Source organism: Corythoichthys intestinalis, chromosome 7 (assembly GCF_030265065.1).
Source record: "Corythoichthys intestinalis isolate RoL2023-P3 chromosome 7, ASM3026506v1, whole genome shotgun sequence".
Taxonomy (NCBI): Eukaryota; Metazoa; Chordata; class Actinopteri; order Syngnathiformes; family Syngnathidae; genus Corythoichthys; species Corythoichthys intestinalis.
Window position 1 is genome coordinate 12019595 of NC_080401.1, and position 14584 is coordinate 12034178.

General features: G+C 43.2%; 1 protein-coding gene across 2 annotated transcripts in view; it reads left to right on the forward strand.

Moving 5' to 3' along the window:
- The window catches only part of LOC130919441 (glutathione hydrolase-like YwrD proenzyme), a 53154-nt gene that overhangs the window by 13649 nt on the left and 24921 nt on the right, over positions 1-14584 (forward strand). Inside the window, exons 5-7 of one of the 2 annotated variants that reach the window (XM_057842167.1) lie at positions 2014-2166; positions 2250-2337; positions 2590-2771. In XM_057842167.1, coding sequence (XP_057698150.1) covers positions 2014-2166; positions 2250-2337; positions 2590-2771 — 423 coding nt within the window. The remainder of the gene's footprint in view (positions 1-2013; positions 2167-2249; positions 2338-2589; positions 2772-14584) is intronic. The other variant, XM_057842166.1, reaches the window with a different exon arrangement.

A 14584-nucleotide genomic window follows, 5' to 3' on the forward strand; every position in this document is an offset into this window, starting at 1 on the left:
TAAACTGGAGTTTTCAGGGTAAAACGGACAAATTAAAAAATAGTTCGGTGGCCTAATGCGCCATGAATCTGCTATGGCAGCATGTAGACATATTGGTCTATCAAACACAACAGTCGTTTTGGCTTAAAATACAGCAGTTTCTTTTAAAGAGGAGTGCAAGAGCAGAAACTGCTTTTTCAGTCTTGTCTCTGTTTTCTGCCATATATATATATATAACGGCACAAACCAAATTTTTTACAGCACAAACGAACACGAACGTAGCATAAACAAATGGCACCACTTCGGGTCCATTTTGCAATAAATGGGGGGGCCGCGTGACGTCATCACTCGAAATTAATACCGTAATTTCCCGAATATAACGCACACTTTTTTCCCCAAAATTTACTCGTAAAATCATGGGTGCGCGTTATTCACGGGTACAGGGACGGAGACAGAAAAAATTCATCATGATTCATGTTCCATTGTAAGCATGGACCAGCACAATATTACCTAATCCGAACGACAGTGATATAATAATCAAGTTTCATTCGGTAAATAATTGTTTTCATGATATTTTTCACATCTAATAAAATTAAAATGTTTTTTTGTACTATTCGTTTATTATTTACCGGTACATTTTTCTTACCTTTGCGTTGCAACATGCCGGCACACGGCGATGTTGTCTTGAAGAGAACGTATACGGCAATCCGTTTCGTATAAATGTTGACCGTGTGGCGAGCTAGGACAGGAGTCTGAAGAAGAGTGTCGAACCACTGAGCCAAGCTGCGTTGTTTTATTTACACTGAAACTCACAAAGTAACAACGTACGTCTTGCATGCAAATCGCGGGACATTTGTTTACTTCCGGCTGTTCCCTTAACTAAACTCTTCCCCCCGGGAACTACACAACTTCCAACATTAGTTCCGCTGGTGAATTCTGCTAAAACTCGCTACAACTCCTGACTTTATGAAAATTATTATCGTATACTGTGAGCAATTTTACCACAGAAAGAAAATTAATATTCTATTTAAAAAAAAAAAAATTGTCAAAAGGATTAAAAAATGCTGCAACCGCGTACTTTATAAAAGTTCGAGACACGAGACTTATATTTAATGGTGCTAAAATTAGGGTGCGCATTATACACGGGTGCAAGAATTTTCCCTAGATTTTACAGGTAAAGTTGGGGTGCGCGTTATACACGGGTGCGCCTTATATTCGGGAAATTACGGTATCTCAAAAACGATTGCAGCACAAACTAAACTTTTTACAGCACAAACAAAGCAGAAATGATTGGCATAATTTTTATAGAAATTTGCGTCTGATGGAGAGGGCAACTTCACAGAGGTGTAAAATGGCCAGTCTATCCGAGAGCCAAATCATGATTAATGAAGATAGGCATGCAGTCAATTGTCATGTCACAATATGGAATCACTACGCACACACATGCACACCCATTCATGCTTATGACTACGTTGCGAAACAATAGCTGTCAATGACCTCAGTTTCATTGATGGAAGGTTTCCAACTTTCCATGGTATCATGATGGTCATTCCTCAGTGGTGATGGTGTGTTAGTTCCTTGATGTACTTACTGTCCATGCCCACACACATCCTGCAAAATACAATGATGGAGTCACATTGATCAAATACATGGATAGGGGCATGGCCAATAATGCTAAGAATAACCGGAAGAAGCAAGGTTTAATCAGTTATAAAGAAAAGGGTTGGGAAGGGAAATTATTAGCCATATTCAATAGCTTTATGAAGTCACACTTGGTTTATTTCTTCACACAGCATAAGGATTTGGTTCCAGTTTGGCACTTCTGTGAAGTTTTATTGTCAGTGCTTTACAAATCTTTAAATATTTTAGCTAGCTGAATAAAATGGCAAATACATTTCCCAAATAATTTTTCACTAATTTTACTATTAAACCTGATTCACACAGCTTTTCATTCCAGTCTATGTAATGATTAAGCTCCCTTTTCTCACTGCGGATTTCCTTGCTTGGCCTTTACTATACACAATGTATGAATAGGAATTGGGGCAGCATGGAAAAGCAGCTTTCTACCAAGGCAGAGTTGCCCAAGCCATCACTGATATCATCATCCAACATGGAGGAGTCATGACATTGGATGACCTCAGTACCCATGACAGTGATGTTGTTACGCCTATAAGCACAAAGTACAAGGTGACTTGAAATTTTCATTCGCTTATTGGATTTCTGTTTGACTAACAAGGTTAGCTATGTAAATGACTCCATTGTGTGCTCAGGGTGTGTGCCTATGGGAGTGTCCTCCTAACAGCCAAGGGTTGGCTGCCCTGCTGCTGCTCAACATCCTGGAGAACTTCCCTCTCAAAGGTAACTATTACAGTGGAAGCTTGGTCTGATGATTTAAATATGTCAAATTACACTTCACACCCACCAAACGCAAATGGGAATTTGTAATTTCATGTAACAGTGCGCGCAATTCACATAACACTGAAATAGTACCCCCAACAAAGCGAGTATCTAGAAATCTAGCAATGAGTAACGTAAAAAAATGTTGGCTGTGTTTCTTTTTCCTTTTAAAGAGTAGATGTAAACAATTGAAATTCCCGTGTTTATTTACAGATTTAGCTCATAATAGTGCAGACTACATCCACATCTTTGTGGAAGCTGTTCGCTTGGCACTAACAGACGCTCACAGCTTTGTGTGTGACCCAGACCATGTGACAATTCCACTTAAAAGCCTACTGGAAAAAGAGTTCAGCAGCCAGCGAGCACAGCTCATCAACATGGACAGGTACTTCTCTGTGAGTGTGTGTGTTTTAGTCCGTACCAGTGTGAGCCTGTAACCCTCTGTTGACTTTAGACTGATGTGTGGACTGTTCTTCCCAACTAACCCCTCCCCTCCTTTTCTTAACTGCCTTGTCTGCTGTGAATGTGTATTTTGGCGACAGTACCTCTGCTAAGCAAACAAGACTTTGTAGTTGAGTGCATCAACTTTTAAACACATGATAATACGTAGGAATGGGAACCTCTTGGTACCTCACGATACGATACGATTTGCGTTACAAAGCTCACGATAACGATGATCTGACGATGTGGCGATACAACAATTATCGATACATTGGTCGGAAAATCATTCTAGGATATTCTACAAACAACTAATAAACAGAAAAAAACAAGCTTCTGCTGTGAATTGGATTGATTTTATTACTAGTAGACGTCCAATCCATTTGAACTGAGAGGTTCCCTCCCACTTCAAACGGATTGAACGTCTATGGCCGGTAGTGGCAGCCAATGCCAGGCAATGAGGTCATTTTGAGCCATTTAAGGTCATTTAACTGTTAATTTTCAGTTACTTCCTGTTGATTTTGGGGTATTTTATGGGTCACTCCCTGGCTGCGTTCCAATCACGGTTTGAGTTGCCCTCGCTCACTTACCCTGAGCACTTGCTATGACGTCACACTGAGGGCCACTTGGAGGGTGGAGGGAAAGTGGGCGGAGGGGGAGCGAAAGACTTAAATGGAACACACCTGCCCTCGTTCACTCACAGGCAAGAAAATCATGGAACAACCTCAAGGTGTTGGAGTAGCGCTATACTGCCTGTTTCAAATCAGTAGCGCCTCCAGAAATTCTTCATAGGGTTAGCCAAATGGGGCCACTTAAAACCTTGAGGTTGCACACCAAAAAATAAAAGCCATAATTTCAGGTTTTTACTATTTTGTAGTATTAAACAGGGCAGTAGAAAGTTGTCAGAAAAACTTCAAGACACACCTTCTGATATACTTTTGTTGATGGTGTTATATTGTTTATTGTATACTATTATATTGTGTTAATGTACATAGTCCATAATAGTCCAGTCAAAATTTTGAGTTCCGCAGCTACTGCAATCTGACATTATACTGGCGAGTGGGGTGACCAGGGGGGTAGACAACAAATTCATTGGGGGGAGCCGTGGCCAGGCCTCGCCACCCGCTGTTGGCACCATTATTCCACATCGCACAAAATATACTGCGACTCATGTCAATAAGCCGGAGAAGTATTCCACGCTTGATGGCAATACGTTGGTACCTGGGAATTATCAGAATTATAAGTTTTGTATGAAATTTTATATGGGCATTTCATTATTTATTTATTTATTTGTCTATACCTTACAATCTGTAAACATATTTGTTGTTCGAATACATTTAACTAAAGATGTCCGGGTCCAATCACGTCATTTTCAAAGTATCGGAATCGGCAAAAAAATATTGGACATGCCTTATTTAATAGAGCTGGGAATCTTTGGGCACCTAACGATTCGATTACGATTACGATTCAGATGGTCCGATTCGATTCTAAAACGATTATTGATGCACCCCCCCCCCTTTTTTTTTTTTTTTTTTTTAATATTTTGTACATTTGTTCCAAAATTGTTCAAAAATACTCTCAGGCTAAACCAAACTACTATTTCAGTATCAAGTTAACATATAGCAGTAAACAAATATACAAAAATAACAGTAAATAAAAAAACTCCAGTCCCCATTCTGTATCAGCAGCTTTAAACTACATTCAATTAATTTAATGTTGTGAATCAACCGTTAAAGTTGTTAAAATTGCTCCCGTTAATCCATAATTTCCCTTTTGTCAACTTTCGACATGTGAAAGTTTTAAAACTATTTTAAAGATAGATTCAAGTCAATATTTTACCGATTTAGGAGTATTTTAGATAAAAAGTTCATTAGGTTTGCTTGGAAGGTTCGCTACAACAGCCTTGCAGAGAAGTGTACTGCTTCAAGATGGCGGCCGTTTACTACGTCTGCATCTAGCTTTTTGTAGATGTGCTGCAAACGCTACCGCTACCGTAGTGCATCAAGTCTTATATAAATGATATCTACCGTAACATTATGTGGATGACGTACTTTTGTAGCAGCTTCAGGTATGTTGTTGTGTTTTTTTATCTCGTGGCATGAGTTGAGCTAGAGCCGTGAGTTGAGCGTTGGCATTACCCGAGGGGCCGGGTAATGAGAAGCATGATGTTTAGCTACTCTCGCTCCGTTGCTCATTGACCGCGCGGCGCGCTGAGTGTGTTGTACTTCCGCTTTACTTGGCATATTTCAATAATCGGAATTTGGATGTTTGTGAATCGTTCTCGAATCTTCCACGGCCGAATCGCGAATAATCTAAGAATCGGAAATTTTGCACACCTCTATTATTTAATATATTTTTTTTTATTTAAATCATTTCTAATTGTATTTAACGTTACAGACAAAATGTCTTACACTCATCCAGAGTAGTTTTGGCTTAAAGTAGGGCTATCAAATTTATTGCGTTAACGGCGGTAATTAATTTTTAAAAATTAATCACGTTAAATAATAAACGCATGCGCTGCAGGACCCACTCACGCATTGTCGCGTTCAATCCATAAAGACACCATTTTACCTATGGATAGCGCTAAAAGGCAGCGTATAATGAGTAGGGAGAATTTTGACAGAATTTGGAGCCATTTCTTATGTAGCTAAAGCCTTACAATACCTCTCTCAGCAATTAAAAACAACGTGGGAGGCAATGTTGGGAAGAAGGTAGTAGTTGCTCATTTTCTTAACACCCTATGTTTTTTCCCAATGCAGAGAAGATATATCAAGTGGTGCCCCCTACGCACAGTTATGGTTGCACTTCCCATCATGCATTTGGGCAGAAGTTAAATGACTGCAGTATCATTTACTGATAGCTCAACAAATACACTAGATGGCAATATTTAGTCACAATATACAAAGTCACATTTATCCTTTAAGAATTACAAGTCTTTCTTTTTTTTTTTTTTTTTTTTTTTAAACCTGTCCTGTTCAGCTGTTTGACACAGAGAATGGAAGTCTAAGTGCCCGGATTCTGAACAGTTTTAATGTTTCACATTGAGAGTCTGACATACTCCCATTGTGATCCTTCAAAATACCTTTTTATTATGACAAAGCAGCGAACAGGAAGGGATTATGGGGGGACAGAAGAAAAGAAATACAAGAGAAGAAAGAAAAGAAACACATAAACAACAACAAGAAATACATTGAACATCTAAACTAGTTACTAATATGCTGGTGCTATCGTCAGCGAGATGTATTTCCGGTTTACACCATGTTGGCGCCAATTGGCCAGTGAAAGAGGAGAATGGGGGTGTCTATAAGACTATAAGCTAAGTGATTGAAAGGGGTAGAGTGTACACAAATCAGTTCTGTGATCTAGAACCCAGTAATCGTGTGAATCTCTTATGAGTGTAAGCCCGTTGGCGACCAACCCTACGCCGCCGCATCGCCAATCCCGGCACTGGAACCCCCAACCCGAGCATGCCCTACCACATCCAGCAGCACGCAAGCCCCACCGGGCGCGCGACAGCCACGCAGACAGGCGGAGAAACCGACGGGCGCCAACCCAGGGCCACGGCCCCCACCCAGCCAGCCCGGGGAGGGAGGGCGGGCGGGGGGTTTGGGGGGGCCATGCGCAGCCCATCCCTCCTCCCGCCGCCCAGCAAAGGAGCCACCGTCCCCCCCCCGGGACCCAGGGTGGTCCCCCGGGCCACACGCGCGCCCATCAACCGGCCTTCAGGGATGGCAGGAGGGGACGCATCACCAACCCCACGCCTACACCCACCCCCGCCCGCCCACCCGGGCCACGAGCCACAGCCACAGCCCCCCAACCGGCACGGCACGCCACGGGACCCCCAGCGGCCCACCAAGCCCCAGGCAAGGCAGGGTCCCCCGCCGGTGCAGGCGACATCCCGCTGATACACCGGCGCCCAGCCAGCGACCCGCGACGGAGCGCAGGGCGAATGCCCAGCCAGAGAAGAGAGGGGAAGGCGGAGGCAGGAGAACGCCCAGGAACTGCCACGGGGCGATGCAAGATCGGAGACTCGACCCCCCAACCCACTCCCGCGGCCGGCAGCCGAGGCAGAGGGGAGGCCACACCCCGGGAGCCACGCCATATAGAAAAAGTGTGGGACCCACCTACCACCCTATTACTGTGGCTGCCAGGTTCCCGACTGGCAGCCATCACCCAGCACCGTGATGGGGGTGTGAGGGGAGGGTAGTGCAATGTATGCATTAAAATAGGAGAGCTTGGCTTGGGGCAGTGGGACCGCAGCATGGAGTTTCTGTCCAGCCGCCCGTCCCACCGCCCTTTGCCGGAGCTCTCCTGTGGAGTATGATGTGTGTGGTGCTTTAAAAAAGGTGCAGGGATGGCGGGGCCTGTGGTGAGGAGGCAGCCGTGAGGCCCCCCCCCCCAACAGGTCCCAACCATCCCACAACCTTGGTGTGTGGTGCATTAAAAACAGGGGGGAGTCGGGCTGGGACTGTAAAGTCCCGTCCCAACTCTCCCCGGAGAAATGTATGACCATGTAAGTGCCAGGGTGAAAAATATTTACAGTGCCGAAGTGAGAAGTGCGTGAGTTAAGAGGCAGGCTCCCGCGGGCGTGGCCCCGTCCACCAGAACCACCGGCCCCAGGGCGGAAGAAGCGCCAGGGCCCCGATCAATCCCCGCCCCAGACCACCCACGGCGCCTCCGCGACCGCCCACCCCCCTCCCACCCACCAAGCACCCACCCCGCACCCCGAGCAGGCGCCACACCAAGCGCCGGCGACCAGGGGGCGTCCACCCCACCGGCAAGGGACAGCAAGCCTCAAGTTACAAGTCTTTCTATCCTTGGATCCCTCTCACAGAAAGAATGTTAGTAATGTAAATGCCATCTTGAGGATTTATTGTCATAATAAACAAATACAGTACTTATGTACTGTATGTTGAATGTATATAGACCCTACCCACGTGACGTCACAACTCCTTCCTCCTGACTGGTGCCGCCCAATTGTCCGTCAACACATCATGTTTACCTGTTACGGCTACGTACATTCCTCCTATTTACGACGTGTTTTTCTGCTCGTTAACATTAATAATCAAAATGGTGAAGGCGTGTGTGGCGGTCGGTTGAAATAACAGAGAAGATAGACGGAGAAGACGGAGAGACATGAAGTTCTACCGGATTCCGAGAGACCCGGAGAGAAGAGAGCGAGATGGGCTGCTGCAATTCGACGAGAAAACTGGGCTCCAAACGATTACCACAGATTATGTAGTAGTCATTTTATATCTGGTAAGATGCATTTAATATATACTTAGAGGGTTTTGGGCTGACAACAACAATTAAGATCATTGCTAGGCTAATCGCCGACAACATACACGTATGTATGTAGTGAGAGTGCTATCGCTAAACCATATAAACATTAAAAGCCCTAACTCCATTGACAAACGACATGAAATACATTAGACTTGACAGTGGATGTTAGCAATAACAAAAGATTTTGAATTGAAAATTTCGTAACTCACCTTTCCAAGCACAAGATAGATTCCTGCCGAATTTTCGTGGACGAGGACCTGTTTCACCCAACCAGCAACGAAGTATTTATAAGCCTCCAAGCTCTTAAAGTTTTTTGAAACTTTCGTGAGAATAGGCTGATTTTGTGTGGACAAGATAGTTGTACATATCAGGGTAGCTAGCAGATGTCAGGCAAATACGGCGGAGACAGCGGGTCGAAAAACATCGATTTAGGCATCAAATATGGATCTGGCGAATGGATAAACTGAAGCTTTTCCACATAACGCCTTTTATGCAATGCATCAAGTGAGTTTACGGCTCCGAAAGCACCGGGTCTTCCATGAAATGCATTATAAATTGCTCGATCAATTGAGACCATTGATAATACAGACACAAAATGACGGACAAGGGGGCGGAACCATACAGCGAGCACGTGATTTTGTGACGTCGGTGGGTAGGGTCTATATTCGTCCGAGTTTTATTCATTTTTTTCTTAATGGATTGCCAAAATGTATATGATCTGGAAAAATTATCAGGAATGATTGGAATTGAATCGGGAGCAAAAAAAAAAAAAGCAATCGGATCAGGAAATATCGGGATCGGCAGATACTCAAACTAAAACGATCGGGATCGGATCGGGAGCAAAAAAAAACATGATCGGAAAAACCATTTAACCTTTTTGAAGTTTAAGTTCAGTCCCTCCCAACGCCATTTGATTGACAGACCATTCCTTTCGTTAAAAACAAAATAGAAAAGGCAAGCAAAATAGAAACATCAATGACAATTTTTGTCATTGATGGGCTCATTTAAACTGCGATTGAAACGCTGCCCTTGTTTATTTTGAGTTACAGAACAGGAAGCGACCTGGGAATCACCCAAATGAATAGGCAGCGACTACAACTCAACAGGAAATGACCTGTAAATGCCCTAAAATGAACAACAAGTGACCTGTAAATGCCCTGAAAATTGGACAGAATGACTGTGAATGCTCTGATTTCAAAAGAACAAACGTCCCCACTCTAAATGGATTGGGCGTCGAGCACTGTCAATGCAGCCTTAGATTTAACTGAGACACTATTATAGTGGAAGATTTTGATAGCAACTTGTTGTGTTTATTTATATATTTTTCTAGACATTGACACTGTTTTAAAACGATATCTCGATTCTTGGCAGGAGCATATCGATAACCTTTTGGGATACAAAGTATCACGATACATCACCATTTCGATATTTTGTCACACCCCTAATAATATGCATTTCCACAATGACTCTATTAACCCTTGAACGCCGAACGTGTCGGCAGCGATGTGTTCATGCATATCATCTTTGAAGCTTCGTCACGCTTTAATTACGTCACCCCCATGCCGCTGGTTGGTGTCATTTAAAAGTGCGGAAGTTGATGTCCACACCAGTTTTTATTTGAAGTCAATCGACCAAGAAAAACGTGAGATAATGTCATTTGAGTTTTATAGTTTTATTGCACTCATAAATATGCATTAAAACGCTGCATGAACCATGTATCTATCTCCATATTTCCATCATTTCTTGCCCTTTTTCAAAACTGAAAGCAGCACAAAAGAATACACATCCCAAGAGCCATTGTGATGTCAAGAAGGAAGAACCGAATGTGAACATTTTTAATAAATTTCCGAGCGAAGCACCAACTAAGGAAAGGGAGGCAAGCAAAGGCCAGTTGGATTAAGCGAGCGACTTCGAAACGAGCAGAATGAATCTAAAACTAAATTTAGCGCAAGCTAATGCATTATGTCATCAACTCAAGGAAGAAGATGAGCCGTATTTGTCGTTGTTTTCCTCGGATGAGTCGGAGTTAGTGTTGTATCGGTCGTGAACGATTCGTTCTTTTTGAACGAATTGTTTGGGCGAACGAGACTGAAGTAATCACCTTCTGCACTGATTAGTTCTTAAGAAAGTTGGGAGTCGGGACTTGCGTGGGAGGGTGTTGAGCAAGAAGCAGTGTCTGACATCGTGCACGACCAATCAGACGCCAGCCTAATCGCGAGCAGGGGGAGGGAGCGGAAACAGAATCAGAGCGTCCGTCACTCACTTCCACGTGTGGCCAATAAGCAGCCAGCGTGTAGGCGGGAGGGCAAGACTGAGTTATGTCACTTCCCGTTCAGTGACTCGGTCCTCCGGCTCCTGACCGAGATTGCTGCTAACTTTCCAGTCACGCAGTGAACGGGTCAAAAAGTGAAAGGAAAGGACTTTGTCGCATATTTGTTAATGTGGAGCCTATCATGTGCTGCTCAAACACACAAAAACACCACGGAAACCTAGTGAGCATGGTTCAATGTACTACTTTTCGCAACAAACTCGGGGGTACATATGACGACATACGATCAAATATACAGTAGTTTAAAACTCTTTCGCCAGTAGCTACGAGGCAAGCAAAAGGTGAGCTGCGGACGCGTCACGGCAGCGCAGGGGGGAGAGAACTGTCAATCTATGGAGGCTTACCTCATCTGTTCACAGGAAAATGACTATTTAGTGTGATCACCATAATACTGATTTGCAATGAACGGTATATGCATGTAAATAATTTTCCGTTTTTTTTTTTTTTTTCCGTGTAAGAGCGTGTCAGTTATTGGTTGGTTTGACAAATTAATGTCCATCCGTCCATCCTGCGCTACTCAACCGGCCAAAAACAACGCAAGCAGGCACTGGTGATGTAGCAATATCCATTTTTCTTAACATACTAATGAGAGTGGAAAGGCGACATTGTAAAGAGTAAACAATTATTTCTCGCCAGCATTTGACGATCTGAGATGAGGGGACGACAGAAGAGCTGACTGGATTATCTATTTATTAATACCAGTGCAAAAATGATATTACAATACGATCCTCTTAATACTGATTTGCAATAAAACTTTTTTTTATATCAAAATTTAGTATTGTTTTCATTTCAGAGCAACACATTTGACAACCAGCTATTTACCCTTGAGATTTAATAATAGTTACTAAAAATAATATTGATGAGCATAAAAGCAGAAACACAACTGAGTGTGAGGTAAATATAATGTTTCTTCTTTCGATCTTTCGATTTCTCTTTTTATTCGCAAGCGTGTCACGGAGGCTGGTAGCGGCAATGTTGTATATGTGATTAAGATCCTGCTAGAGAGAGTCCATGCGCCCCCGAGCCCACCCAAAAGGAAAATGTTTAACCGTGTTCCTAAATCAAAATGCACGCACTAGCCATCACTTTGATCCCATAGAAATACGATTGACGATGCGGAAGTTCTCCCTCGCTATTGCAGCAGGGGGGAGAGACGAGACGAGGCAGCGAAAACTGAATGATATAGCCTGTTACTCACTTCTGAATGTACGACGAGCAACCAGTTATATAGGGGCCTGTGTGCAAGAGGAGGCGTGACCAAAAAATGTCACTTCCCGTTCACTTACAGTGTATAGACCCTACTCACCAACGTCACAGAATGACGTGTCGCTGTATCCGGCCGCCATATTGTCCGTCTTTGTTTATTCGTATTCTCAATGGTTTCAATTTGTCGTGCAATTTATAGTGCAATTCATGGAAGCCCCGGTGCTTTCAGACGCTGTAAACTCATTGGATGCGTTGCATAAAAGGCATTATGTGGAAAAGCTTCAGTCTATCCATTCGCCAGATCCATATTTGATGCCTAAATCGATATTTTTCGACCCGCTGTCTTCGCCGTCTCTGCCTGACATCTGCTACCCTGATATCTACAACTATCTTGTCCACACAAAATCAGCCTATTCTCACGAAAGTTTGAAAAACTTTAAGAGCAGCACTCTAAGCAACATTATGCTGTATGACCCTTTACTTCCAATTTTCTAATTGGCAACAATCAAAAAAAAAAAAAAAGTTGACTGCAATGGCCTACGCTTCAAGGATAGGTGGATATTGGACTATTTCTTCAATAAAACACGCAACAACTGTGTCTGCCTCATTTGCAAAGAGACAGTAGCTGTTTTCAAAGAGTTCGATGTGACGCATAATGATATTACCGAACAAGACACGCTGACATGTACGACAACATTACAGGGAAGATACGCAGCGAGAAATTATAGCAACTTGAAGCTAGATTAATTTCACAGCAGCAGTATTTCGCAAGAGCCCGAGTGTCGAAAGAGAACCCCACACAGACGAGACTGTTGAAATTATGAATGAAAAAAAAATAATAAAGCAAATGTGACACACAGAAGGGCTTGCTGAAATTTGTTTGAATATATTGTTCTATGTGAATCAGCCAAGGTAGCCCCCCGCATTTATACCACACCAAATCTGGCCCCCTTTGCAAAAGGTTTGGACACAGCTGTTTAACTGATGATCCGTAGACGAGGCCAGCTTCTTTCACTTGGTACCAGCTAAATATTATTCAAAATGTAATGATGGTGGAAGAAATAAGCATCTTGAATTTGAAACTATGTTGTCGGCGATTAGCCTCGCAATGATCTTAATTGTGGTTGTCAGCCCAAAACCCTCTAAATACATATTAAATGCATCTTACCAGATATAAAATGACTACTACATAATCTGTGGTAATCGTTTGGAGCCCAGTTTTCTCATCAAATTGCAGCAGTCCATCTCGCTCTCCTCTCCGGGTCTCTCGGAATACGGTAGAACTTCAAGTGTCTCCCTCTATCTTCTTTGTTATTGCAACCAACCGCCACTCACGCCTTCACCATTTTGATTATTAATGTTAACGAACAGAAAAACACGCCAAAATAAGTGGAATTTACGTAGCGGTAATGCGTCAACACGACGAGTTGACGGACAATATGGCGCGGAGGGGTGGTTGTGACGTCATGTGAGTATTGCTAAGCTGGTGATTCGTTTGGCAACGTCACTTCCCCTTCACTAACCGAACGATTCATTTGGGCGGGTGGGGAAATGGGGGGGGGGGGGGGGGCGAACGATTCGTTGAACGATTTGTTTGAACAAATCTTTTTACTGAACGAACCGGAAATGATTCGTTTACTCAATTGAACGACATACTGTATCCCTTCACTAGTCGGAGTCTCGGCGAGTAGAAGTGATAGCAGCGCGCAAACGGCGAAAGAGTAGGCTGTGTGGCATTGTGTCAGCTCCGTGACCTATTCAAGAAGAAGCTTTATTGAGTGTGGGAAAAAAAAAAAAAAAACTATTAGGTTGCATGCCTGAAAAATTTTAATTGAACTGGACTACTTGTCAATATTTTTGAAAATACTTTTTCAAATTTATATATATATTTTCTTAACTATAATCTTTTCAATTTTTATATTATAGATGTGTGTTCAAGAAGCTTGATTGCATGTACGTATATACTTTTGATAAGGTGATGGGTACAATACCTAACTTCACAAAGAGATATCCTCCAAACCCTTTTTTTGTTAGATGATATATTCATTAGGCCTGTCAACAATAACGCGTTAACGACCATGATTAATCTGGAAATATTAACGCATTAAAAAAAAAAAAAAAAAAACGCAATTTACTCCTCACACTAAGTTTGGCCACAACTGCCTCTCGTAGTCCAACACGCAGATGTTTACATTCCCCGCGCGGCAATGCAGGACAAAATGCAGCCAGCCACGATGAGTGAAGAAAAGCTGCCTAATGGAAATCTGGATAAAACCAAAGTTGTGTGCACATACTGCTGTAATGAACTGTCCTTCGATCGAAGCTCAACCAGCCTAAAGTACCACCATTGGGCAAAGCATATCTTTGCTAGTGTTAGCAATGACGCTAACACTACGGGAACAAGCCGCAGTCATCAAGCTACACTGGCAGAGTGCGGACTCGGACTTGTCAACAAAAAGACAACAAGTAGGTTGACTACTGCTATCGCTACATGGGTATACCAGAGACTGTAGAGTGTTGACCCATTAACATAGTCGAAGACGAGGGCCTTGAAAATCAATGACAACAAACAACAACAACCAATGACAAACCACTTGACAGGTACAATGCAGTGCCAGCATGGACTCATGTCCACTACAGTGGTGGTCTGCGCACAGTGGTGCCCACAGTAAGCTGGCCCACCATGCAAAAAAAGTATCTTGTCACTAAGCCTGTCGCAATATGCAATAATTACATTTATCGCGCGATAAATAAAAATGAAGGCGGTAATTTTTCCGCTGCGATTTATCGCCTCGCGTGCACGTGCGTGCGCGCATGCGGCAAACGTGCTGTTAAAAGTTCGGATTCCTGGTTACCAACTGCGCAAAATGCATCCTTCGTTCCAGGTCCGGCAAAAACTAGCAGTGGAGCCAATCGTTCCCATTATATCCTATTGCTCAACGTATACTGGCC